This window comes from Schizosaccharomyces pombe (assembly GCF_000002945.2).
Source record: "Schizosaccharomyces pombe strain 972h- genome assembly, chromosome: I".
Taxonomy (NCBI): Eukaryota; Fungi; Ascomycota; class Schizosaccharomycetes; order Schizosaccharomycetales; family Schizosaccharomycetaceae; genus Schizosaccharomyces; species Schizosaccharomyces pombe.
This window is the reverse complement of record NC_003424.3, coordinates 3,388,220-3,410,109: the sequence shown is the minus strand read 5'-3', so window position 1 is coordinate 3,410,109 and position 21,890 is coordinate 3,388,220. Positions and strand designations below refer to the sequence as shown.

General features: G+C 35.8%; 12 protein-coding genes, 11 long non-coding RNA genes and 1 other non-coding gene across 24 annotated transcripts; 10 read left to right on the top strand and 14 right to left on the bottom strand.

The window, feature by feature from the left end:
* Positions 1-329: 329 nt before the first annotated feature.
* On the bottom strand, positions 330-4,163 carry SPOM_SPAP32A8.02 (xylose and arabinose reductase). The gene has a single exon (NM_001019602.3). The coding sequence runs from the start codon at positions 3,893-3,895 to the stop codon at positions 3,044-3,046; it is 852 nt and encodes a 283-aa protein (NP_594178.1). The 5' UTR covers positions 3,896-4,163; the 3' UTR covers positions 330-3,043.
* bop1 (ubiquitin-protein ligase E3) lies at positions 506-2,565 on the top strand. Its single transcript, NM_001019603.3, has 2 exons — positions 506-683; positions 843-2,565. Exons 1-2 carry the CDS (start codon positions 585-587, stop codon positions 2,283-2,285), a joined length of 1,542 nt encoding a protein of 513 aa, NP_594179.1. The 5' UTR covers positions 506-584; the 3' UTR covers positions 2,286-2,565.
* Positions 4,164-4,180: 17 nt separating the features above from the next.
* SPOM_SPNCRNA.907 lies at positions 4,181-4,572 on the top strand. The gene has a single exon (NR_151294.1). It is a non-coding gene; the product is annotated as a non-coding RNA (long non-coding RNA).
* Positions 4,545-4,873, bottom strand: SPOM_SPNCRNA.3520. Its single transcript, NR_192885.1, has one exon. It is a non-coding gene; the product is annotated as a non-coding RNA (long non-coding RNA).
* A 1,067-nt stretch (positions 4,874-5,940) lies between these two features.
* Positions 5,941-6,650, bottom strand: SPOM_SPNCRNA.3519. Its single transcript, NR_192884.1, has one exon. It is a non-coding gene; the product is annotated as a non-coding RNA (long non-coding RNA).
* apc5 (anaphase-promoting complex platform subcomplex scaffold TPR subunit Apc5) lies at positions 5,968-9,019 on the top strand. The gene is made up of 10 exons (NM_001356113.2): positions 5,968-6,319; positions 6,381-6,485; positions 6,534-6,870; positions 6,915-6,974; positions 7,061-7,154; positions 7,205-7,972; positions 8,023-8,149; positions 8,197-8,292; positions 8,339-8,639; positions 8,686-9,019. Exons 1-10 carry the CDS (start codon positions 6,119-6,121, stop codon positions 8,829-8,831), a joined length of 2,235 nt encoding a protein of 744 aa, NP_001342967.1. The 5' UTR covers positions 5,968-6,118; the 3' UTR covers positions 8,832-9,019.
* On the bottom strand, positions 7,199-7,619 carry SPOM_SPNCRNA.3518. The gene has a single exon (NR_192883.1). It is a non-coding gene; the product is annotated as a non-coding RNA (long non-coding RNA).
* On the bottom strand, positions 8,184-8,825 carry SPOM_SPNCRNA.3517. Its single transcript, NR_192882.1, has one exon. It is a non-coding gene; the product is annotated as a non-coding RNA (long non-coding RNA).
* rpl2102 (60S ribosomal protein eL21) lies at positions 8,958-9,582 on the bottom strand. The gene has a single exon (NM_001019600.3). It carries the CDS (start codon positions 9,566-9,568, stop codon positions 9,086-9,088), a length of 483 nt encoding a protein of 160 aa, NP_594175.1. The 5' UTR covers positions 9,569-9,582; the 3' UTR covers positions 8,958-9,085.
* Positions 9,095-9,815, top strand: SPOM_SPNCRNA.3516. Its single transcript, NR_192881.1, has one exon. It is a non-coding gene; the product is annotated as a non-coding RNA (long non-coding RNA).
* Positions 9,816-9,871: 56 nt separating this feature from the next.
* On the bottom strand, positions 9,872-10,869 carry rps403 (40S ribosomal protein eS4). Its single transcript, NM_001019599.3, has one exon. It carries the CDS (start codon positions 10,852-10,854, stop codon positions 10,066-10,068), a length of 789 nt encoding a protein of 262 aa, NP_594174.1. The 5' UTR covers positions 10,855-10,869; the 3' UTR covers positions 9,872-10,065.
* Positions 10,673-11,117, top strand: SPOM_SPNCRNA.3515. Its single transcript, NR_192880.1, has one exon. It is a non-coding gene; the product is annotated as a non-coding RNA (long non-coding RNA).
* Positions 11,118-11,208: 91 nt separating this feature from the next.
* SPOM_SPNCRNA.3514 lies at positions 11,209-14,068 on the bottom strand. The gene has a single exon (NR_192879.1). It is a non-coding gene; the product is annotated as a non-coding RNA (long non-coding RNA).
* SPOM_SPAC959.06C (uncharacterized protein) lies at positions 11,409-12,086 on the top strand (the record flags this gene model as incomplete). The annotated part of the gene is made up of 1 exon (NM_001019598.1): positions 11,409-12,086. The coding sequence occupies one exon, from the start codon at positions 11,409-11,411 to the stop codon at positions 12,084-12,086; it is 678 nt and encodes a 225-aa protein (NP_594173.1).
* On the top strand, positions 12,472-14,893 carry pdi4 (protein disulfide isomerase; the record flags this gene model as incomplete). Its single annotated transcript, NM_001019597.3, has 2 exons — positions 12,472-12,727; positions 12,783-14,893. 2 exons carry the CDS (start codon positions 12,472-12,474, stop codon positions 14,423-14,425), a joined length of 1,899 nt encoding a protein of 632 aa, NP_594172.4. The 3' UTR covers positions 14,426-14,893.
* Positions 14,894-14,909: 16 nt separating this feature from the next.
* snR30 lies at positions 14,910-15,235 on the bottom strand. The gene has a single exon (NR_151293.2). It is a non-coding gene; the product is annotated as a small nucleolar RNA U17 (small nucleolar RNA).
* A 421-nt stretch (positions 15,236-15,656) lies between these two features.
* Positions 15,657-16,200, bottom strand: SPOM_SPNCRNA.3513. The gene has a single exon (NR_192878.1). It is a non-coding gene; the product is annotated as a non-coding RNA (long non-coding RNA).
* Positions 15,866-18,360, top strand: omh6 (alpha-1,2-mannosyltransferase Omh6). Its single transcript, NM_001019596.3, has 3 exons — positions 15,866-16,627; positions 16,699-16,985; positions 17,082-18,360. Exons 1-3 carry the CDS (start codon positions 16,161-16,163, stop codon positions 17,222-17,224), a joined length of 897 nt encoding a protein of 298 aa, NP_594171.1. The 5' UTR covers positions 15,866-16,160; the 3' UTR covers positions 17,225-18,360.
* Positions 16,519-16,762, bottom strand: SPOM_SPNCRNA.3512. The gene has a single exon (NR_192877.1). It is a non-coding gene; the product is annotated as a non-coding RNA (long non-coding RNA).
* sen15 (tRNA-splicing endonuclease subunit Sen15) lies at positions 17,004-18,093 on the bottom strand. The gene has a single exon (NM_001019595.3). It carries the CDS (start codon positions 17,849-17,851, stop codon positions 17,420-17,422), a length of 432 nt encoding a protein of 143 aa, NP_001018260.1. The 5' UTR covers positions 17,852-18,093; the 3' UTR covers positions 17,004-17,419.
* SPOM_SPAC959.11 (uncharacterized protein) lies at positions 17,478-18,360 on the top strand. Its single transcript, NM_001356112.2, has one exon. The coding sequence runs from the start codon at positions 17,836-17,838 to the stop codon at positions 18,199-18,201; it is 366 nt and encodes a 121-aa protein (NP_001343117.1). The 5' UTR covers positions 17,478-17,835; the 3' UTR covers positions 18,202-18,360.
* A 106-nt stretch (positions 18,361-18,466) lies between these two features.
* utp7 (U3 snoRNP-associated protein Utp7) lies at positions 18,467-20,391 on the top strand. Its single transcript, NM_001019594.3, has one exon. The coding sequence runs from the start codon at positions 18,720-18,722 to the stop codon at positions 20,280-20,282; it is 1,563 nt and encodes a 520-aa protein (NP_594170.1). The 5' UTR covers positions 18,467-18,719; the 3' UTR covers positions 20,283-20,391.
* SPOM_SPNCRNA.3511 lies at positions 18,716-20,256 on the bottom strand. The gene has a single exon (NR_192876.1). It is a non-coding gene; the product is annotated as a non-coding RNA (long non-coding RNA).
* On the bottom strand, positions 20,322-21,888 carry sec17 (alpha SNAP). The gene is made up of 4 exons (NM_001019593.3): positions 21,837-21,888; positions 21,676-21,793; positions 21,331-21,634; positions 20,322-21,197 (listed from the first exon to the last, which is right to left on the bottom strand). Exons 1-4 carry the CDS (start codon positions 21,867-21,869, stop codon positions 20,783-20,785), a joined length of 870 nt encoding a protein of 289 aa, NP_594169.1. The 5' UTR covers positions 21,870-21,888; the 3' UTR covers positions 20,322-20,782.
* Positions 21,889-21,890: the final 2 nt, after the last annotated feature.

Genomic DNA, 21,890 nt, shown 5'->3' with positions numbered 1-21,890 from the left:
ATATAATAAATACAGAAAAACCATAATGAAAGATGTCATTGAGAAAAAAATAAAATAAAATACATAAAAATATTAACTTCTGATATGTTAAAATGACTACTTCCTATCTTTAGAAATTTCCAACACATCTCTCTTTTACCATGTCAAATAATTACCTTTCGGAAATTCTGTTAAGTAAATAAATAAAAAAGCAAGATGATTCAAAAGCCGGCTGGATTTTTATAAACAGTGCAGCAAAACTTTTGGATATCATTGTATTTTGATTAATTGCGTGTATTACATTTATCTTATAATTTTGAGCTTTATATAGCCGATATCCAATGCATAAATAGGAATATTTGTAGATTGCTTTTATTATACTTGATCAACGTCTAAAGTTATTCAAGATTTTAAAATTAATTAAAAATAAATGGTAGTTTTGGTGGAACACTAGTGTGTATAAACCTGGATTATCGACGCATGGTGGTACTATACCATAGAAGAACATAGCTTCTTTACGAAACTTGAACGATCACCCGCCACTACCTTCCAGCTTTTTATTAAGAAGCCGTCAACTGAATTAGCTCGGTCGTTTGAGCAAGAGAATGGAGTCCCAACCGGTCATTTGGTACTGTCATTCTTGCTCGAATGAATTTCAAAGGCCAGGGAATTGCCCAAGATGTAATAGTGATTTTGTAGAGATGGTATGTAGTATTTAGAGGTCTTTCTCTGTTTAGATGTAATTTATTTTTTCATTATTTATGTATAAGAGACACTTTTATGCACAATATAACCAACAATCATGCTATTGCATACCTTAACAGACATTTGAAGTATTGATCTGGTTGTTAACATTTGTGTAGGTCGAGCCGAATACGGCACCCGAAGATGACCCGAGAGCTGCGAATTTTGTAAATGCGACTGAATTTAACGATCCAAATGCAATGTTACAAAATATCCTTCAGTCACTGGGCCAAGGTGTTGTTCCTAATGTAAATCCTACTGATGCCAACCGAACTGCAAATCCTAACACAAATTCGAATCCGAATCCGAATGCTACAAATGCCCAGCCTAATCCTACAATGTTTTCTACGGGACAATTTTCAACTGAGCAAGGTTTACCCAATGTCTTTTTTGGAGCGGCTGCAGCTCAACCGGGCAGCGGCACGCCTTTTGTTATGCCTGGAATCGTTAATGCAGCCCAAATTCGAAATTTTTTTCAAAATATAATGGGTGGAAATGCTCCTCAGCCTGAAGCAAATTCTGAACAAGCAAGAAATGCTAACACTGAAACTAGCAATCCTCCATTTGCCTCGGCGCAAACTCAAGGTCAAGAACATCGACCTAGCAGTCCAAACCCTGCGGAACATATGACTGGTGCATATGTAAATACACCTTTGAATCAACCTCCTTCCTATGCTGCATCTACCCAACCCGAATTTCAACAAACGACCTCCCCAATTTTCTCTTCCTCGTCCACTCCACCACCACCACCTCCTCGTCCTTCTCAACCCACTTCTGGCGAATCTCAAAACACAAACCCTCGTTTTCCTTTTTCTGCTCAAAGTTTTGTTTTTTCTGTCGGTCCCAATGGTGCCTTACATCAAGTTAATACCTCCACTGAAAATCCTCAAAATGCTCAGGCCGGTGCAATCCCTATCACTGATCTGGGCTCTATTCTCGAAAGAATTTTTGGCTCGCTCAACCAACCTGGCGCTCAACAAGGTGAAGGTGAGCCGTTTAATCCTGCTAATATGTTCTCCAATATTTTTAATCTTTCCGGAAATCCAGGTGACTATGCATGGGGTGCTCGTGGCCTAGATGATATCATTTCCCAGTTAATGGAACAAGCTCAAGGACATAACGCTCCAGCACCTGCTCCAGAGGATGTGATTGCGAAGATGAAGGTGCAAAAACCCCCAAAAGAATTGATAGATGAGGAAGGAGAGTGTACTATTTGTATGGAGATGTTTAAGATAAATGACGATGTTATACAGCTTCCATGTAAGCATTATTTTCACGAAAATTGTATTAAACCTTGGCTGAGAGTCAATGGCACCTGTGCAATTTGCAGGGCTCCTGTTGATCCAAACAGTCAGCAACGAAATAACACTTCGACTGACTCAGCCAATGGGCACAATCCCTCTAATCATGCCAATCCTAGTACTAGCACTACTAACGATCAAGGTGCTACATTAAGAAATGAATCTTTTAATGCCGCATCTCAGTCTAACTTGTCGAGCGAACATGGGCATTCAAGTCGAACGCCTATGGATGATTTCGTTGATGAGGAGCCTTTGGAGTAGTAATGTGCTCAATAATTTGTAGTATGCGTTTAAGTTTTTAACACCTTATAATTGTGAATTCCGAGTAAAAAAGAGCCATTAATTTTCGTTTCATTATTTTGTGAAATACAAGGAGACGCATAATCGGGTTTTCTTTCTATTCACAAAGTGGGTTTGAATTAGAGGACTGTTGTTTGTGTATGATTTTCTATCTGAGAATACGATACGCCCTTCTTCTGTTTTCATTTTTGTTAGATTATAGTTATAAAATGTTATATCATTTATTTTGGCTAAAAGCATACAATGAATTAGTAAATTAGCTTTTTTGCAAATTAGACAAACGGTTCGTCGGTAGCGATATTCATGGAACAGGTAGTAGGTATTTTCATTATTTTTTTGAGAATTAAGGAACCACGGTCCAGTAGGTGAATAAACAAAAAAGGTGTTAACAGTTATGATAACAATAATCAGAGAAAGAATTAATAAAAAATAATATGAAAAAGTTGGGATACTCAATTAATTTTTTTAAAAAAAACCAATTGAATTGGGAATTAAAATCAAAAAGGAACAAGATGATTGTAATCATTAAAACTATTAAAGTCCAGATTATGATTATAAAGCAGGGAAAAAATCTTTGGTACTAAATCTCATCGTCACATCACACTGATAAAGGAACTAATTAATAAAAAAAAAACCCAAAGGTAAACTTGCGAAACATAGTATAATACTGCTAATGCATTACAAAAAGAACAAACGTAGAGAAACATATAACACAAAGACTAATCGCAAACAGTAGGATCGTAGGTAGTACCAGCGTGCCAATGCTCATCGAAACTAGATAGCTCTTGCACGACATCATCTGGAATTGTAAAGTTGAAAACATCCAAATCGCTAAGCATATGCTCTTTCTTGGTGCTTTTAATGATGGGAATATACCCCTTCTGCAAACTCCATCGGATCAACAGTTGAGCAACCGAAATGTTAAGTTTTTTAGCGATAGGGACAAGCTTTTCATCATTTAGACGGATACCGTGGGTTAAAGGCGAATACGCTTCTATGGCAATGTCATGAGATTGGCAATACTTAACAATGTCATCCTGGGAAAGAAACGGATGAAGCTCAATTTGATTGACGCAAGGATAAAACTTGGGATTTGATGCGTATAATTCCTGTAAATGCTTCACACCGTAGTTGGAAACACCAACAGAGCGGATATCACCGCTGTCAACAAACTCCTCCATAGCTTTCCAACTAGCAATACGCGACTTCTTACCTCCGGCAGGAGACTGAATTAAGAAAAGGTCAATATAGGTACCCAAATGATGAAGGCTACTACGGATAGCCGCGCGAGTGCTGTAATAGTCACTACAGTTTGCAAGTTTTGAGGTTAAGAAAATATCAGTTCTTTTGACATTATTCTTTTCGCACCAGTCTACTATAGCCTTCCCACATATGTCTTCGTTTCCATACACGGCAGCCGTATCAATATGGCGATACCCTGAATCCAACGCCTGAGTTACAAGGCCGTAACACTCGTTGTACTTGAGCATGAAAGCTCCGAAACCAATTCTTGGTATAACCATTCCATTTGTTAATGTTACAGTTGTTGATTCTGTTTGAGATTCACTCATTTTGAAGATATTGAACTTTGCCTAAATACTTTGGTTTTGGGTAACTTGGAGCTCACATGCCGCAAATAACAATAGGATACATTACGTCAGGTTCTCTTATTAGCGTCCTTAATGAAGTTCTTCAACATCGGTATAACTAGTAGCTACAAATGCCTTAGGGAATTTAACGATGTCTATGGTTTTGCATCCTTTATTTTTGGTTTAGAGAATATAATGGTGCTTTATTATTATATGATACTGAAAATAACAAGAAATTGCATTAACTTCTAAAATAAAATTTGACTAGGAACCCTTCTTTTATATATACATGAATTCGCTAAGTCCTCGGATCCCTCAATCCGGTAATACGCTGCCAAATTGAAAGAGTTCAAATCGCTTTTTATATCCGGCTACGAAGGGGGATCTATTAACCAGCATATTGACAAATTCCCGACAGCGATAATGATTTTGAAGGGGAACGGATAGCTGCATTCATGGTTTCAGGAAACGTGCAGAACTTTTTCTCTACGGAAAAAGAAGTTTGGTTTCAAAATTTTACAAGTAAGCGAGTGCTTACGATTTACTTGTGTAATAGAAAAATATTAATGAATGTTGTTAAAACTGACTTTTATTATTGATATCCCCACGTGGATGTCCACATTTCAAGTTGAAAGTGCTTTTCATGAGCGAGGCTTCCTGTCGAAGATTTAACTGTTTAACCCAAGCGTTGTGTAGAGGGGTAAGATGAATTAGTAGAAAAACTTTAGCTAATATTTTAATAAATTTAAAAAATGAATAGAATTAAGCGTAGCTTAGACATCATTTGAACTTGCACGCTTGTATGATTATCCTTTTTCCTTCGATCGTTCGCTTACTTGATCAAAATGCCTAGCATTTAATTTACAATAGGGACTTTAGTGCATTTAGAGTATACGTTAGAGATTAACCATACTTCGATTGTGTATTTCTTTGATTTCCAATTTTGAATTTAACTTACCTTACTTATAGACAAATATAACCCAATTAACATTTCTTATTCACAAACTTCGAGAGCTAGTTTTATTGCATTCGTTTAGGTAATACAAAACGAAAGTCTACTACAACTGAAATGGTGCTTTCTTTTTCTTCCCAAAATTTATTTATTTACCTTTCTGTCATTAAATGTTGGTCAGCAAATCAATTTGATAATTGTCAAAATGTTAAAAGGGCTTTGTGTATATTAAAAAAAAAAAAAAAAAAAAAAAGAATAAAAGCAATATTTCATCATTTCAATCAATTACTCTATTACTATCAGCTATGACACCCGAATTCTATGCCTACTTATGCATATTTTTAAAAAACCATATAAATAAAAATATGCACTTTTAAAAGGTAAAGGTTAATCGATTTTATTGGATTTATTTAAATAGCATTATTTTAAGCATTGATGATATTTTTAAAATGCATCATAATGAATATCTTTTGAAATTAATGCTTCACAGTTCACAATTAATACCCAAACAAAACATGAGTTTATAGAGACGTGAGTGATTTTTAAATAAAACTTTTCATATGATTATTACTCAATTTAACCCAATAGTAAATAAATTTTTTGTGTGTGCCTGCGAAAAAAAAAAAAAAAAAGAACTATAGAAACAATAAAGATGACAAGGAGAAAATAAAGAATAAAGAAAATCTCTTATAAAATTTGATATCTCAAGCTTTTTATTATTATTTTTGTCCGTTTGTTTATTTTTGTTTACGAACATTTATGAAGACCACTTTCAATCGTGGATAAAGCTGTAAAAATGATGCTTAAATAAAATAAAAATATTGATGATTATGATTATTAACTATATTGAGGTAGTTTATATATCATTCACAATTTCGGTAAGTTCATATGTTTATGCGTATTGTTGACAAATATCACTGAAGAACATAGGAGCAACACAAATTGAAAGAAATAAATATCCGAGAAAATATATCATTCTTGAAAAAATATTAAATTTTTACGTTTACTTCTAGAGATTTAAATGCTTGAATAGTTAGCATATCTTGTAAACATAAGACTACTTACCATAATACTCAACCATCGCACTTCTGAACGTATACATGCCATTTACATATTACTGTTCCAGCCTTCTTCGATAAAGAGGTTTTATTTGGTACATAGAACATTCGAACTGTTTGTGATTGAGAAAATTTGGTGCATTGCTATAAATTATAGGATTGAGAGACGATCGTGTACTGCTTACCTATTTAACCATGCAGAGTCCCGCGATGTCAATGGTAACACCAATATTTCCCATACCTTTAAAAACAAATTCTTCAAAAAAAAATTTTTATACTACCTTTTTGACACCACATAAATTGACGCTATGTTTGCTTATTGAACTTTATGCCCATCGCATCATTCAACCTCAACATTGTGTGCCCTTCCTAGATTTGGTATTGGGATATTTTAATGTAAGAACAACTGACTGAAACAAGATTCTCTTAATCTCGAGTACTAACTGTATATCTCTAGCCCAATGACTCACAACCACAAACACTGACTCGAATTCACGACATAACAAGTCACCTTCCCAGTTCAATTGAAGAATATAGCGTTTACAGTTTATTGCATGAACGTGTATGAAAGAATCATATCAAAAATTGTATTCTAACAACTTTGTTTTAGCTATGGTCCTTGCATTCTTTTGAAGATATTCATGAAATATTCATTTCTCTTGGAAACTACATAGAAGGTGTTTACGATTCTGAAGAAGAGGCCCCCCATATGCTTTTTTCATCGTCTTCACTTTTATCTATTTTCCTTCGAAAGTGTGTTGTGGAATACGAGCAGTTTTCATTCGAACAAGGGGTTCAATTCTTTAAATCATTTCTTCAATACAGAGCTCCCTCAATGGATTTTCAACATGAGGGGATTGAATTCTGTAAGATTAATGTTCGTCATGAGTTAATGAATTTGGCTAGCAATAAGACTCTACTACAGTTGGCATTTGGAAGTATACCAGGTTTGTTTAGTTAATTTGAAATTAATTTTTCCTAACTTTTCTAGTTTCTCGTTCTAGTCGGGATATTGAACAACTCACTCAAGTTCAAATTGAACACATGCAAAGTAGGTTTCATTGGAAAATTTTTAACAATTATATTAACAGCTTTTTAATGCATATTATCTAAGCACTTATTAACTGATTTACGCAGAATTTGGATGTGCTCTTCCATTGGAAATGAAAGAAAAATTGCATGATTTATTAGAAGTTGAAGAAAACAATCTAAATACTAGCTATTATTGCAAGTAAGATACCAAGCACATCTTTCCTGCTAGCAATTAACTAACATACTAAGATTCTTAAATTCCTGGTTTAGTGGTGATTATCAGCAATCCGTGGAAAATCTTTGCAGATATTTTGATCACATTATGCATTCTGATGAAAAGGTTTCTTATCAGTACGCTCTCCTCAATCTTGCCATGCTTCAAGCCGATTTTGGCTGTAATGAAGAAGCTCTTCATGCGATTGAAGATACGATTAATACTGCTCGTGAAAGCGGCGATACTGCTTGTCTTAATTTTGCATTGGCCTGGATGTTTGAGTTTAAGCGGTCACAATACTCGAATCCTTCTCCAGAAAAAAATGAAAACGATGATCAAATACTAGAACATCTTGCGCGTAATAGTCAAAAAGCTCAACTGCCTATATTACAGACGACAGTTCATCTCTTACAGGTCCAAAAATTTTTAGATGATGGATCTAGTTTAATTGGCGTTTTCTCTAATTTGACTAAGGCATTTGCTTTGTTTTGTGCTAATGAATCATTCGATGGTTTCCCTCGGTATATGGACTTGCTACAAAGCATTTGGTATCGTTTAGGATGCTCTATCCTTTCCATGACTTATATTTCGATCTATCAAAAAAATCACGTCCATGATTCTCCTGCACTCGACCTATTACAAAGTCTTATAACTAAGGCATGGAGGTACGCTGAATTAGGAAGATGGTTAGATGTTGCTACAATTTTGTCGACTGCTGAGGTTCAATCACAGCGTTCTTTTCAATGCGCACATTTATATGGCAGAGAAAAAACATTTATCTACTTATCTAAGGCGATTGACGAGTAAGAAATCATTGTTTACAAAAATCAGAAAATTTGCTAATTTTGAAAAGGAAAAATCATATGGATGCTACCCTGTATTTGAAAAATTTAAATGGCTTTAGACACGACAAGATGTCTACTTTTCGAACTCAACTCTACGCTTTAAGGTTGGATATTAGTTTGGGAAATTTAAGTCAGGTAATTAACAAAACATTCGTACCTACATATACTAAACGTGTTACTAGGCCATTGAAGGAATTGATAAATTATTGGAAGAACCGGAAAAACTGGCGATTGAATGGGTGCTGCAGTTGATGTTTTTAAAGGTTGACATTTATATGGTAAGGTGAAGGCTGATTTTAGGCTTATGCTAATGTGAGTGTTTAGAGGACTGAAATGTCAAATCGAGCTGTTTTTGAATTGCTGGAAATAATTCAAATGGCCTCATCAAACTATTTAAGATTGTATCTTCTGAGAGGATTATGCACTTTGTGCTTGATTGGGGAACTGGATTGTTTTACAGCTATCGATCTATTAGATTCACTAATCCCTGACATAATTGCAGCGGATAACAAACCATTACTTGCATTAGCATTTCATGCATTTGCTTCTTTGCAGATTAAACATCTTGACCTTTTGCAGCCTTCACGAATGTTTGTCATTCAGTTGCTTGATAGTGCTATTGATGGTAAGTTGATCAAGATTTTCGAGTTCAATCTCTAATGATTAAATAGGTTATCGGGCCTGTTACATGGTAGAGATGCAAAAAACTGTTGTCCGCCTGAAAATTCAATATTTACGACAAATTAATGATCCTGCACTCCAGCCCAACATTGAGCAATATTGTTCTCGATTCTATTCCGACAATTTGCTAAACTAACACTCGTTTAAATACGATTATACCTTCATACTTTTAACGACAAATCAGCTAATAAATATAATTAAGCAACGGATACTCATGATTAACTAAGATGTACATATATATATTTTATACTAAACGAGGATACGAGCACAATAAATATACTACTTTGTTAAGTCGATGTACAAATGCATTTACAAAAATACAACAATTAAAACTACGAATAATGTCTGATTATTTGATAAACTCCAAAGGAACAGCATTCTTTTTTAAAACTAGATAGTAGTATCATAGGCGACGGGGTGGAGAGTGACGGGCTCGTTATTCTCAGTAGAAACGAAATGAGCCGTAGCAGGAGGAGCAGGTTGACGACGAAGTTGAACAGTCTTACCCTGAGCCTTGGCCTCCTTACGCTTAGCCTCATTGGCCTTAACACGGTCCAAGAAGTCTTGACGGCACTTAGAGTGCTTAACGTGCTCAATACGAACATTGACACGCTTCTCCATGTAGCGGTTACCAACAACCTTGTAGATCAAGACACCAACAGAAGATTGAGTAACGTTGTAAACAACACCAGTCTTGCCATGGTAGTACTTGTGAGGCATACCCTTTTGGACAGCACCATTAACCTTAATGTCGACAATGTCACCAACCTTATAGGTCTTCAAATAAGTGGACAAACGAATTTGACCATGCTCTCTGAAACCACGTTGAAAGGTGTAACGGGTGCGAGCTCTGATACCGTAAGAATGAGGCATTGCTGTTCCTGGTTAAAGGCAAAGTACGCACGGAAATTCCATATGGTTTGTGGTGAAACTTTGTGACTGTTTTTAGTTCATTAGAGCACGTTGTGCATACTTAACACCAAACTATAGTGAATAGGCATAAAAAAAAGGTAGAAAAAAGAAAAATATTTAAATGCAGGAATGAATTATCCAATTTCATGTAAGCAAGTAGGAATTAATGTGCATTCAACGATAGAGTATGATACTATGTTTTTGGGATGCAATAGATAGCTAAGTAATCAATTACCTGTTCAATCTCAATTTCTATTTCTACATGTGAAACTTTTTATTATACGACTTAAACCAGTTCCCTTCTATAGCAGAAAAACAATTTACAATGTAAAAATGCTGTACTAATTACTTCATGTGTAAAATATAAAAGACGTTTATTAGTACAGTCCTAAGTTTTGCTATTAACGAAACACCAAATATATTCGCATAACAATAATTATGTTGCGCTTATTTCAGAACTAAGCCAAACCTTTAAGGGCACGTCTGCGGTCACGCTCTTCGGTAATGCTGAGCTTGACACCCTTACCCTTGGGCAAAGAAATCCAGCTCTTACCAGTCTCACCAATAACGAAAACGTTTGAAAGACGAGTAGCAAATTCACGGTCCAAGGCATCCTTAACATGGATGATTTCAAAAGAACCAAGATGGTGCTCACGATGAACGATGGTACCAACACGTCCCATGTTACGACCACCGGTAACCATAACTTGAGCGGAAGTATCAAATTTAATGAACGACTCGATCTTGTTGGTTTCCAAATTAAGTTTTATGGTGTCGTTGACCTTGATCAAAGGATCAGGATAACGAATAGTACGTCCATCATGGGTGACAAGGAAGGGAACCCCCTTAGCTCCCAATTGAACACGCTTGACCTTGCAGAGCTTATACTTAGCTTCTTCAGCAGTAATACGGTGAACAGTGAAGCGGCCCTTGATGTCGTAGACAAGGCGGAAGTGCTCGCCAGTCTTGTCAACGGAGATTACATCCATAAAGCCGGTAGGAAAGGTAGAGTCAGTACGAACCTTTCCGTCAACCTTGATGAGGCGTTGCATAAGGATGGCCTTAACCTCACGTCCGTTCAAAGCATATTTGAGACGGTTACGCAAGAAAACGATCAAAGGAAGGCACTCACGGGCTTTGTGAGGGCCGGGTGATGGCTTGGGGGCATAAGTACCAGAGAGCTTGTCTAAAAGCCAATGGTGAGGAGCAGCAACACGCTTCAGATGCTTTTTCGGTCCGCGAACCATGGTATTGTCGTGGTTGAAGGTTCATTTCCTGCTCTGCTACAGTAAGCAAATAATTGTGACTGCCTTTTTCGTCAACAAAACAAAAGCAAGAAACATGAGCCAAATGACTTTAAATGCCATAAAAATATAATTTTTAATTGAATTTATCAAATACTGTTTCATTATTTTGTTGTTTTATGACTATACAAACATGTACTTTTGTGATGTGCCAATTTGTTGGTATAAGAAGTAGTTTCTATGACTTTTATGGCATTTTAAAAGTTCTATTTATATTTGGCCAACTTCTTTGATATCTTAAAGCATATTTTATGTTGTGACACTGATTAATTTCTTGTAAATTTTGTTTTATTTATGTTGTCATCATATACAACTAACATCTTCATCATTACTACTTATTAAAATCAGTTTGACGTTTGGAATTATTAATTTCGAGCAGTAAGCTAAATAAGCTCTGTATTCAGTAAACTATTTGAAAATTTGAAGTTTCAATCAAGTTTTTAGTTTTACTAACGAACGTAGTTCACCGATTAGTAAAATTCCCGAATAGATATTCTATGGGTGAAAACATTGAAATATCGACTAAAGTCATAGAAAATCAAGAAATTCGTTTTCGATGTTACAAAGCTGACTCTACCAAAATCGCAGTTTTGGCTCATCCCTATGCTTTTCTTGGTGGCTCCGTTGACGACATCAATATCATTGCCTTGTCAAAAAAAATAAATTCCAAAGGATTCACTGTTTACGTCCTTGATGCTACAACTAGACGTTCTGCTTTGCTGAGTGGTAAACATGATACGATGATATTTACCTTGTTTGTGAAGTATATAACTAGTTTGAATCATCCGGAATATCTTTTGTTGGGAGGATATTCTTACGGTGCAAGAATCAGTATGCATAAATCTATAACCCTAGCAATTGATAAGCGCATTTCTCATGTCTCATATCTTTTTCTTGCACCGTATTTGGGACTTGGAAGCAGTATTTTAAGTTGGTCTTGGGGGCTAGGCTTTGAATCTTTTTCTACTGATTCAAAAGTATTGTTTGTTTGGCCTGATAATGATGAGTTTACTAGAGAGGGAACCTTTGAAACGACGCTGGCAAAACTAAAAAATCGTTGCCCAGAAACTACTCCTTTAAAACTTACAGATTGCTCCCACATGCTTTCACCATCCTCAAGAAAGATTCTTTTAGAAACTGTGGACAAATGGTTAGCTTCTGCCCTCAATGTGTGACATCTGATAAATTTGAATGTCAATTGTAAATTACTAAAAAAAATATTACCGAGTCAGCTCTAGAGAAAAGCCTTTTCCATAACTCAAGGGGAGTTGTTTAAATATATTAACGTGTTCGTCATTTAGATTCCTTTTTCTTTTGCTTCTAAGGATTTCACTGTTCTTATCTAGCCGGCTTTTCCTCATGTGAGAAAAAGTTCTTTATTATCACATTCACGAAGACTAATTTGCAAAAAGATAAATTATTAAAAAGAATTATTGATTGTGTCAAAATAGCCCCCTTCTGTTTGAAAATGTTTGTTTACGTTTTCATTTGTATGCTACACATTCTCTGCATGATTTAGTAAACATTGGAAACTCCCAACCATTGTCTCGAAAAAGGGAAATGAAGCTCTTCCTTTATCATTTCACTTTCATAGTCTACTACTTTATTATTAGTTTTAGTTACGCTTTTTCAATTAAGCAGGAGATTATCGTTAGTTCGCACAATGCTTCGTCCATCTTGAATACTACTGCATTTTGGTTTGTAGAGTTCACTGAAAGCAAATATGATAAGGAAGAGTTTTCTGTTATTTGGAATGAAGTTTCAATGGAGTTTCCTGACATACGCCGTGCAAAGGTGTTTTGTGATTTAGACCTTGGTATGGATAGATACATCATAAGAATTAAAGTTTTTACTAATTATTAACAATATAGAATTTTGCGCTCAACAGGAAATATATGATCATCCAAAGGTAGTAGTTCTAAAAAATGGTATGTGGATGCGACACGTTCTTGAAAAAAATCAAATTACGACAAAATCCGCGCGACAATTTGTAAAAAGCCATTTGGGTAATTGTGATTTGGAGCAAGCTGAAAATGAAACAGATTGTTTCAGTGACGATGGTGAGTATAATAGTGATTCCAGTAGCACAGATCCTGCTTTTGAACTGAAAGAAGACCAATCGTGGAAACACTCGAGTATTTTGAGGCCTTTGGAGACATTGAACTTTAAAAGGTTTCTTTTTGGAAATGAAATTATGTCTAAAACTCGTGCATTCGTTATGTTTGTTTCATTGAAGCACTGTGAAGATTGCTTTCATTGGGAAGCTGTTTGGTCAAGCATTACTCGTAATACCGACGAGCGATTAAAAATGGCGCAAGTTAATTGCGACGAAGAAAAGGAGATGTGTAATCATTTCCATATTAAAAAGTTTCCTACCTTCAGGGTGTTTCAGGGGTTCGATTCCATACAATATAATGGACCTCTCAAGTATCAACAGCTGCTATCCTATTCAAACCAAGTGGCAAGTTACCAAGCAATAAAGATCGAAGAAGGGGACATTGAATCAATCGAAAACTCTCACCCAGTTTTCTTTCTGGTGCTTTACGATTTTGCAACTACTTCAGAAGATTTCAGTATCATTGAACGTCTGAAATTACAGCTTGCTGGTGTTGCTCCATTATACATTTGTAATTCGAAGGCGCTCGCGAATAAATATGGGGCACAGTCTCAGCCTAGCATTATTGCTGTTCGCAATGGAATGCCAATAGTTTATCAGGCAATTACACCCCGTGAGTTTCGAGATTATAAACGAATTACTGAGTGGATTAACATAGTTTCCTCCCCTTTTATTACAGAGCTAACCCCGACAAAATGCCACAGTCTGCTGAATCGAAAGCTTACTGTTTTGACCTTACTTCAGCCAGATTCTGAACAGTTTTTTTCAAGTCAAGAAGAATTGTTGCGGCTTGGAAAGAGATGGTTTCGATTTCAAATGCAACGACAAAGAAATGATATAGTTTGGAGTAGAATTAAGAAATATAGTGCGATAGCTGAAGCTAAAAAGAAAGGGTTCGCGAGGAAAGTGAAGCGAATTAAGTACTCGAAGATATCACATCCTACTTATACTGAGTCAGTTTCATTTTTATGGTTAGATTCTTCTTTATGGTTGGATTGGATTGTGGAAAATTTGGACCATACTGTTTATGTAGATTCTATCACACCACCAGTGTTTGTGATAGATCACTCGAAAGGCGTAATCTATGTGAGTGACAGAAACGGCAACTCACTTACGTTAGAAGAAGATTCTCTATTTTCCACATTAAGGATTATATTAGAGCACCCTAACTCATCTCGTCTTCAAAAACTGCGTGCACCGGGCCTATGTCCAAACGGTAGCCCCAATTACAGGAATAGATACAAACTTATAGTTTTTAATTTGCTCATTGCTTTACTAATATTGAGCATCCTGACAATTATTTCAGCTAGCAGGCTTTCCCGTCGGCGTCGACAACTGCTGAACAAGCAACCAGTTTTTGGTTTTTATCATTCGCTTGTAATTGCCAAATCAGACTGAAATGTTGACAATTCAACGACCTAGTAAACGATGAAAAGGAGCGAAAGGTTTTTTTTATATACTCTCTTAGGGTAGCATTTCTAAATCATTTATTGCTAATACACTTGTGATGTTGCTACAAACAGCCCACAAAACTGATTGTTAAAAACTTTGTAGTCCATTTAATTTGACAAGGACTTATACACGAAAACAAAGTACCTCAAAATATGACGAGAATATTATCATTAAAAATTCAGTTTAAGTATACAAAATACCATACTGGCAACCTACCTCAAACGGTCAAGCTGTACAAACGAAAACTACATCGACAGGTCAGCCTGTTTCTCATCAAAACATCACAACGCCCATTTTTATTTGTTCATTAACAGCGAATTGGAAGTTTAAAAAATTCAGTTTTAAATGACAAAGTAAAATTGTAATAAAATAATTAATCGTATTCATACACATGATTAAACTATCATAAAAGAAGAACTACCCAAATGAAAAATGTCAACTGTATGGTTTTACCCAACTGCAAGGATCCAGAGATCATGTAGCGAAAGATTTAGGAATATACAGTTGTCAGAGGATCAACCAATTCCTCTCCAAAGGAGAAGGATCAGGATCACTCCAATCGTTTTAGAATCTGTTGGCTAGGCTACGCAGCATCCTTTAGTCAATTTTCATGGCAAGACGCCAACTCTCAACCTGCAGTCGAAACTGCAAGGACAATCGCCGCCCTGTCTGTACTCTTGTCAACCTCTACACGCCAACCATGTTACACGCAAGATTCTCGAAAGAATCTGAACAATGTAACTTCAGATTCATGATAGGTTATAACGAAGTGCAAACGAGACTTTATATAGTTTGTTGAAAATTACAACCCTAACCCTAGTGACTGTTTTACCCTTAGTAGTCTAGGAATTTTGGTGTTTCCAGAAAGCAAAAAAAAAGGCTCGTTAAAATAAGATTGTGCATTATGAACAACCACAGTATATAATTTGATCGAAAGTAGTGAATTAGTTTGCAGATATTGGGAAAATGTCTTAAGATACATATGCCACTTGGGTTTATGAAATATTATTTTATAACATTTTACTGAGTTTGTATTCTAGAACAGCTGAAGCTTTCCTATACTTAAACTTATTGCTTTTGTTTACATTCATCAGCAACAATGAATTGTTTAATAGACATTAAAAACCATTATAAAAGACGAATGCAAATTTTATAATTCCTTTGATAGAACTTAAATATTCCAACAGTAATAACAGCTCGACATAGCGACTATCAGTACGCTTATGCAAATGTCATTTATAAGATTATGCTCGTTAGCAGATTCTTTCAGTGATCTACCCATCAAACATTGTATACAAAAATTGATTTGCTAAAAATAAATATTTATACTCAAAGAGCTCTCTTTTCTAAGGTCAAATCTCTAGCAGGGTATTAACATTTGCCCTTAACCATTGTCTTAGGCAATTTCAGTTAAATTCCTTCAAATCCACTTTCTATGCGTTACTTTTGGAGTCATACGTTAGTTGAACTAGTTACTTCTCATAACAGGGAAAGTTCTGCTCGTGTTTAAGCTTCATTATGTTTTACGAACTTTTACTTTCCATACTACCAATTGTATTTACCTGGTTGAATGGATTCTCTGTAAATGAACCCAACAATGTATATGTGATTCTTAATGAACCTCAAAGCTCCAATTTGAGTGCTTCTTTTCTGATGTTTACCGCGTACGGTGCCATTTGAGATGTACTTTCTAATTCTGTTTTCTAGTAATGCTGAACTTGGGGAAGTGTTGCGCACGATGCGTAGCGTAGAGGATAGATTTAATAAGAGGTTTCATTATCCTTGGACGTTTTACGGCATGGATGAGTTTACGGAATACTTTATGAGTACGACAAGCACGATTGCGTCTGGTCATTGTGAATACGGTACGAAGGGAATAACTTATACCAATCATTTACAATTTATTCTAACTATCTCTTACTTAGTGCATTGGGATCTTTCTCAAGTAAAACCCCTAGTTGAAAACAATCGACTTTATCAACAACGAGCAGATGCACTTGCTCAAGAGAATCTATCTTACGTATACTCTCCTTTGTTTCACAGTTTTCAAGATTGGGTAGTTCGATCTTTATTATATCATCCTCAATTGGAATACGATTATGTTTGGAGAATAGAACCCGGGCTCAAATTGGTTTGTGAAGAAAAAAAGTAAGAAACTCGGTAAAACTTGTTTATTTCGTTCTTCTTTTTCAGGAAACCTAACTAATATTTTTGTTCAGAGATATATTTTCTACTTTCAAAGACAGCGACATTGTATTTACAAACCACGTCTGTGAACGTAAACACTCTGGTATATATGCTATGGAAGAGGCAATTGAAGAATACAAAATTTTAAACACTCAAGGAGATTTCAGCAATATCTGGGTTTATAGTAACAACTACACCTATTGTAAATACTGGCCTTTTAATGAAATTTTATCTCTAAAGCAAATTCGGCATAATCAGACCTACACCAACCTAATTAATTACTTGCTTGGTTCAGGAGGAACATATTATCATCGCTGGAGTAAGTAAATTGCTTCTTCAATTTTGGAAATGACTTTATTTAACCTGTTTCTAATATAAATGCTTCACGTTGTACTTTTTGCTGACATTTATTTAGCCGAGTCTGATATCCTTTCAGCAGCATTTGGTGTTTTAAGAGCGCGTGCTAATCATATGGAATCAGTGGGATTTTTCTTAAACGATGATGTTCATTATTGCCCAGAAACTATTCCATACACAGGAAGATGTGCATGTTTGTGATATTAATTGATGAATGAGCTTTACAGAAAATTTTTGTTCATACGAATTTGTTTTATGAAAGTTATTGTAATATGTGCATTTTCATTTACAAACGTTGAGACACTTGAAGTGAAAAATTAATCTGGTAGTGGTAAAATTATAGCGTTGTCTTTCCGTTTTTCAATCCTAATCAATAAATATGTATATATCATGTGTTTATTCTTCATCATTTTGCCTTGGTTTTATAAGTCCATCGGTGATCTTGTAATATACTATCGTTGAGTCAGAACACATGATTCCCAGGTATAGGAAAAACTCATCTCCAGAAAGACCTCGAGCATCCTTTACAAGTGGAAGGCTCAGTTTCTTCATAGAATCGAAAACAGAGGACAGAAACTCGATCGAAATTGTCTCTTGGAGGTAAAGCGGCAGAACATATTGCAATTTGTCTTTGAGCTGTCCATTTACGGGAATCCCTGAGAGTAAAGGCCTTTTTGTTTTTAAGTCAATATCAAGAACATGTACCTTTAATTCACACCAACGTTGACCGAGCCTTAAGTCGGTTTCCACTGCTCTCAGTATTCCATAGTATGGATTTTGCTTTTGCTCTTCTACAGCATCGTTAGGGAGAAATGTATTATGTTGCATGTGTATTTGTTTATAATAAATATATCTTTACTTTTGAGAAGGAAAATTTTGTTGAAAAAATGAATTATCGCCTCCGTGATAAAACTTTTAACTTCAACCAAATGGCACAGAAAAGGAACAAGCAGTCAAAAAAGCCTAAACAGACTTCAAAAGGAGTTAAGAAATCCTCAAAACAAAACAAAAACTCCTCTAAAAACAACAAATACCAACAAAACGTCCTTTTACAGAGTATTGATGATTACAACACTACGCAGAGCGTACTAAGAAGTGCTCATAATAGCGGTTCGAAGATGAGCGATATATCCAATTCGATCCAGCTTCTTTCCATGACCAAAAAGCAGGAGAATTAATTCCTGAGCTATTTTCGTTTCATGGTTCATTTCGCAGTTTTGGCATTGGCCATTGTCTGAACTTATAATGTTTTTACTGGGTTTCGGGTTTACTTTTAAAATTTTCTTGTTTTTATTTTGCATACTTAATTTTTATGAAATTTTATTTTATTATACTTGTATTATTTGTAAATAATTGTGGTTTGTATCTAATTGTGTTAGTAGTAGTTTCTGATTTTTTACAATAAGAACGCACAAATCCTATTCCTAGAACTACATTCCACCTGCCCTCAACCTAAACCTACTGTTGGGTCATAGAATCGAAGTCGAACGTAGTGTTTGAATTTTTTAACTATCACTTCGTTTACATAATACATTTGTGTAAAAATTGAAGGGTTTCTAACTTTTTGACTAAGGGAGATACCTAAATTTTGGAAAGAATTGTTTATTAGAAAACTGCTTCATTTTTTTTGTATAATCAGGCCTAAAAAGAAAAAAAAATCTTTTTTCCTCACTAATATCTTTACTTAGTTAGCATTATGTCTGCTCAAAAGTTGAATTTGGAGGATGTTAATGCTTCTACAAAAAAATATTCTAGAGGGCGCAAGCTGAATCCAAAGAAAATCAAGGATAAAAAGCTTCGAAGCAATATTCAGAAAATCGAGGAGAGAATTGAGAATGTTGAGTCTTCCTTGGCGAAAACCGAAATCTTACATGAAGATAATCCCGGTCTTTTGGAAGCCGAGGGCCTTGAAAGGACATACAAGTTTCGTCAAGATCAACTGGCTCCTAATGTTGCACTTGAGACGGCTACAAAGTCTTTCTCCTTGGATTTGGATAAGTTTGGTGGTTACTCATTTGATTATACAAGAGATGGAAGAATGATTTTATTAGGTGGAAGAAAAGGTCATATTTCCGCGTTTGACTGGCGTACTGGTAAATTACTCACAGAGCTACATTTAAGAGAGACCGTTCGAGATGTTAAATGGTTTCATAACCATCAATATTTTGCTGTTGCACAAAAGAAGTATGTTTACGTTTACGATAATATGGGAACAGAAATTCACTGTTTGAAGCGGCATATCGAAGTGAATGCTCTAGATTTTTTGCCATATCACTTACTATTGACCAGTATTGGCAATGCTGGCTATTTGAAATACCAAGATGTCTCTACTGGACAATTGGTTGCAGAACACCGTACCGGAATGGGTGCTAGCCATGTATTACATCAAAATCCCCATAACGCTGTTGAACATGTTGGTCATGCAAATGGCCAGGTTACCCTCTGGTCTCCATCTTCAACTACACCTCTTGTCAAAATGCTTACTCATCGCGGGCCTGTACGTGATTTGGCAGTAAATCGTGATGGCAGATATATGGTTACCGCTGGTGCCGATAGTTTACTGAAAGTTTGGGACCTTCGAACTTACAAAGAGCTTCACTCCTATTACACCCCTACACCTGCTCAGCGCTTAACCCTCAGTGACCGGGGATTGCTAGCCGTTGGATGGGGACCACATGCTACGATTTGGAAAGATGCCTTACGAACTAAACAAAATTTTCCATACATGAATCATCTGCTTCCCTCTTCATCCGTTGTTGATCTTCATTATTGTCCGTATGAGGATATTTTAGGTATCGGACATGCAAAGGGATTCGAAAGCATCATTGTTCCTGGATCTGGTGAACCCAATTATGATTCATATGAAAACGATCCTTTTGCTTCTCGAAAACAACGTCAAGAAACTGAAGTTCGCCAACTTTTGGAGAAGCTTCGCCCAGAAATGATTTCTTTGAATGCTGATTTTATCGGTAATGTTGATAGAGCTGCACCGTCGCTTCGAAAGGCTGAAGCCGAGGAAGAAAAGCCGCCTGAAGAAAAATGGGTACCAAAGGCAAAAGCCCGTGGTAAAAACTCTGCTTTACGAAGATATTTACGCAAACATGCCAGAAACGTTGTTGACCAACGTCGTCTCAAAGTTGAAAAATCTTTAGAGATAGAGAAAAAAATGCGTGCTCAGCGTGTTCGTCGCGAGCAAAAACTTCCAGAGGAACGGGAAAAATGGGGATATGCTTTATCAAGATTTGTTTCCAAAAAATAATTCGGTTGTGTATAATACTTGGGCTAATAATAAGAATATTTGCATTAGATTTTGCCAATTACATATGACTATGTGATGTATAAGGTATTTAGGGTTACGGATTTATTGTATTAAATATGTCTCACAAAAAAAATAAAATGCCTATTTGAAAAATTGTACATTGTGCAAGCATATATAAATGTAAAACAAGGATCATCCTAACCCTCTCTTTGTTTCCATTTGTAGACAACAAGTTGAAAGATCAAACCAGTAAATCCTATAATATTAGCAAACAAAAGTTGCAATCATTCTCGTCAAGTTGACCATATATATAGCTTAATTCCACAAAATAAAAAACAATTTAAATAAAAATGTTATATAATGTAAAAAAGGTTCTTAAAAAAAAACAAATATGAATACGAACGTTACTGACATTGGAAAACCCATGCATTCGAAAAGCCAATGAAAGTGTTTTTTCACTTACTTCAAGGCACGTGATTGAAAACTTAAACCAAACAAAACTAAGTTAAGTCATCTTCAGCTTCTTGTATACTGCTCTTAATCTTCAGTAAAATCGTAGTTTTCCAAGAATCCAACTTCGACAATTGATCATAGGTAAAAACTTTGTCAGCGAACATGTTAGCATCCGAGGCTTCGATGGTATCTTGTAAATCTTTAAGCAACTGATATTCACGGGTGGAGGCAAAAGACGGGTCAATTTCTAAAAAGTGTTCCAAAGCTCTACGAGTAGCAATTTCATCCCCATTAGCCATATAACACAACCCGGCCTTCAGCAAATAATCCTTAACGCTCCATTTTAGCAAATTGTTTTGAACACTTGCTCTGGCAACTTGCTCAAATTTCCGTATAGCTAAAGAATATTCACCGCAAAGGCCAGCTAGGTCGGCCGCTTTAAGGTAAGCCTTATTCGCAAGTCTGACAAGTTAGTTGTAAAAGATAATTAATTAGAAAAAAATAATAATAATAAAATTTAGACGAGTCAAATAAAGTGAATCTGTCACTTTGTTTAGGTCGTCAGCTGTATACGAAAAAAAGGTAAACTACATACGCATCTGCTTGATCACTAGAATACCATTCTCCAGCATCTTCATAAGCTCCCAGGGCAGCCTTTGTGTCTTGGAGCTCTTGCTCAAAAATGTCTCCCAAGTCCATTTTGTAATTAGCAGCACGGCGGAAGTTACCACGTCTTGTAAACAACTCGATGGCAATTTGTAGTACACGAGCTGCTTCTGAAGGCTTTTCGCGTCGATAAGATTTAAAAGCTTCCACATAAGTACTTGCAGCGTCATCCTTATCATCCGTTTTCAATTGCATCTCAGCAGCCTTTTCAAAAGCATAACCTGCAGCAGATCCTACACACGTTAGTAATTGAAAAGTAAATCAAAATCATTACCTTGCTTTTGCAGTCTGTAACCATTAGCAGCGTCTAAGAATAATTCTGAAGCTTCATCGTATTTGTTTCCTCCTCCAAAAAGCGCAAAGCCACCAGTTCCTTGGGCCTTTTTGGCGGCCTAGAGATGTTAATCAACTATATTTCCGCAACTTCTTGCATACTTTTTGCATTAATTGATCAGGGTCTGCGATCATGGAAAGTATGGTTATTGGTAC

What these genes read in the sequence shown, in the direction of transcription:
- bop1 (NM_001019603.3), top strand. Translation starts at nt 585, where the DNA reads ATGGAGTCCCAACCGGTCATTTGGTACTGTCATTCTTGCTCGAATGAA. An exon ending in ATAGTGATTTTGTAGAGATG is followed by an intron (nt 684 to 842) that starts GTATGTAGTATT and finishes ACATTTGTGTAG; the next exon opens with GTCGAGCCGAATACGGCACC.
- SPOM_SPAP32A8.02 (NM_001019602.3), bottom strand. Translation starts at nt 3,895, where the DNA reads ATGAGTGAATCTCAAACAGAATCAACAACTGTAACATTAACAAATGGA.
- apc5 (NM_001356113.2), top strand. Translation starts at nt 6,119, where the DNA reads ATGCAGAGTCCCGCGATGTCAATGGTAACACCAATATTTCCCATACCT. An exon ending in ACAGTTTATTGCATGAACGT is followed by an intron (nt 6,486 to 6,533) that starts GTATGAAAGAAT and finishes ACTTTGTTTTAG; the next exon opens with CTATGGTCCTTGCATTCTTT. An exon ending in GCTTGATAGTGCTATTGATG is followed by an intron (nt 8,640 to 8,685) that starts GTAAGTTGATCA and finishes ATGATTAAATAG; the next exon opens with GTTATCGGGCCTGTTACATG.
- rpl2102 (NM_001019600.3), bottom strand. Translation starts at nt 9,568, where the DNA reads ATGCCTCATTCTTACGGTATCAGAGCTCGCACCCGTTACACCTTTCAA.
- rps403 (NM_001019599.3), bottom strand. Translation starts at nt 10,854, where the DNA reads ATGGTTCGCGGACCGAAAAAGCATCTGAAGCGTGTTGCTGCTCCTCAC.
- omh6 (NM_001019596.3), top strand. Translation starts at nt 16,161, where the DNA reads ATGTACTTTCTAATTCTGTTTTCTAGTAATGCTGAACTTGGGGAAGTG. An exon ending in TTGGTTTGTGAAGAAAAAAA is followed by an intron (nt 16,628 to 16,698) that starts GTAAGAAACTCG and finishes ATTTTTGTTCAG; the next exon opens with AGATATATTTTCTACTTTCA. An exon ending in AACATATTATCATCGCTGGA is followed by an intron (nt 16,986 to 17,081) that starts GTAAGTAAATTG and finishes ACATTTATTTAG; the next exon opens with CCGAGTCTGATATCCTTTCA.
- SPOM_SPAC959.11 (NM_001356112.2), top strand. Translation starts at nt 17,836, where the DNA reads ATGTATTATGTTGCATGTGTATTTGTTTATAATAAATATATCTTTACT.
- sen15 (NM_001019595.3), bottom strand. Translation starts at nt 17,851, where the DNA reads ATGCAACATAATACATTTCTCCCTAACGATGCTGTAGAAGAGCAAAAG.
- utp7 (NM_001019594.3), top strand. Translation starts at nt 18,720, where the DNA reads ATGTCTGCTCAAAAGTTGAATTTGGAGGATGTTAATGCTTCTACAAAA.
- sec17 (NM_001019593.3), bottom strand. Translation starts at nt 21,869, where the DNA reads ATGATCGCAGACCCTGATCAATTAATGCAAAAA. An exon ending in CTGATCAATTAATGCAAAAA is followed by an intron (nt 21,794 to 21,836) that starts GTATGCAAGAAG and finishes TAACATCTCTAG; the next exon opens with GCCGCCAAAAAGGCCCAAGG. An exon ending in TCTAGTGATCAAGCAGATGC is followed by an intron (nt 21,198 to 21,330) that starts GTATGTAGTTTA and finishes CTAACTTGTCAG; the next exon opens with ACTTGCGAATAAGGCTTACC.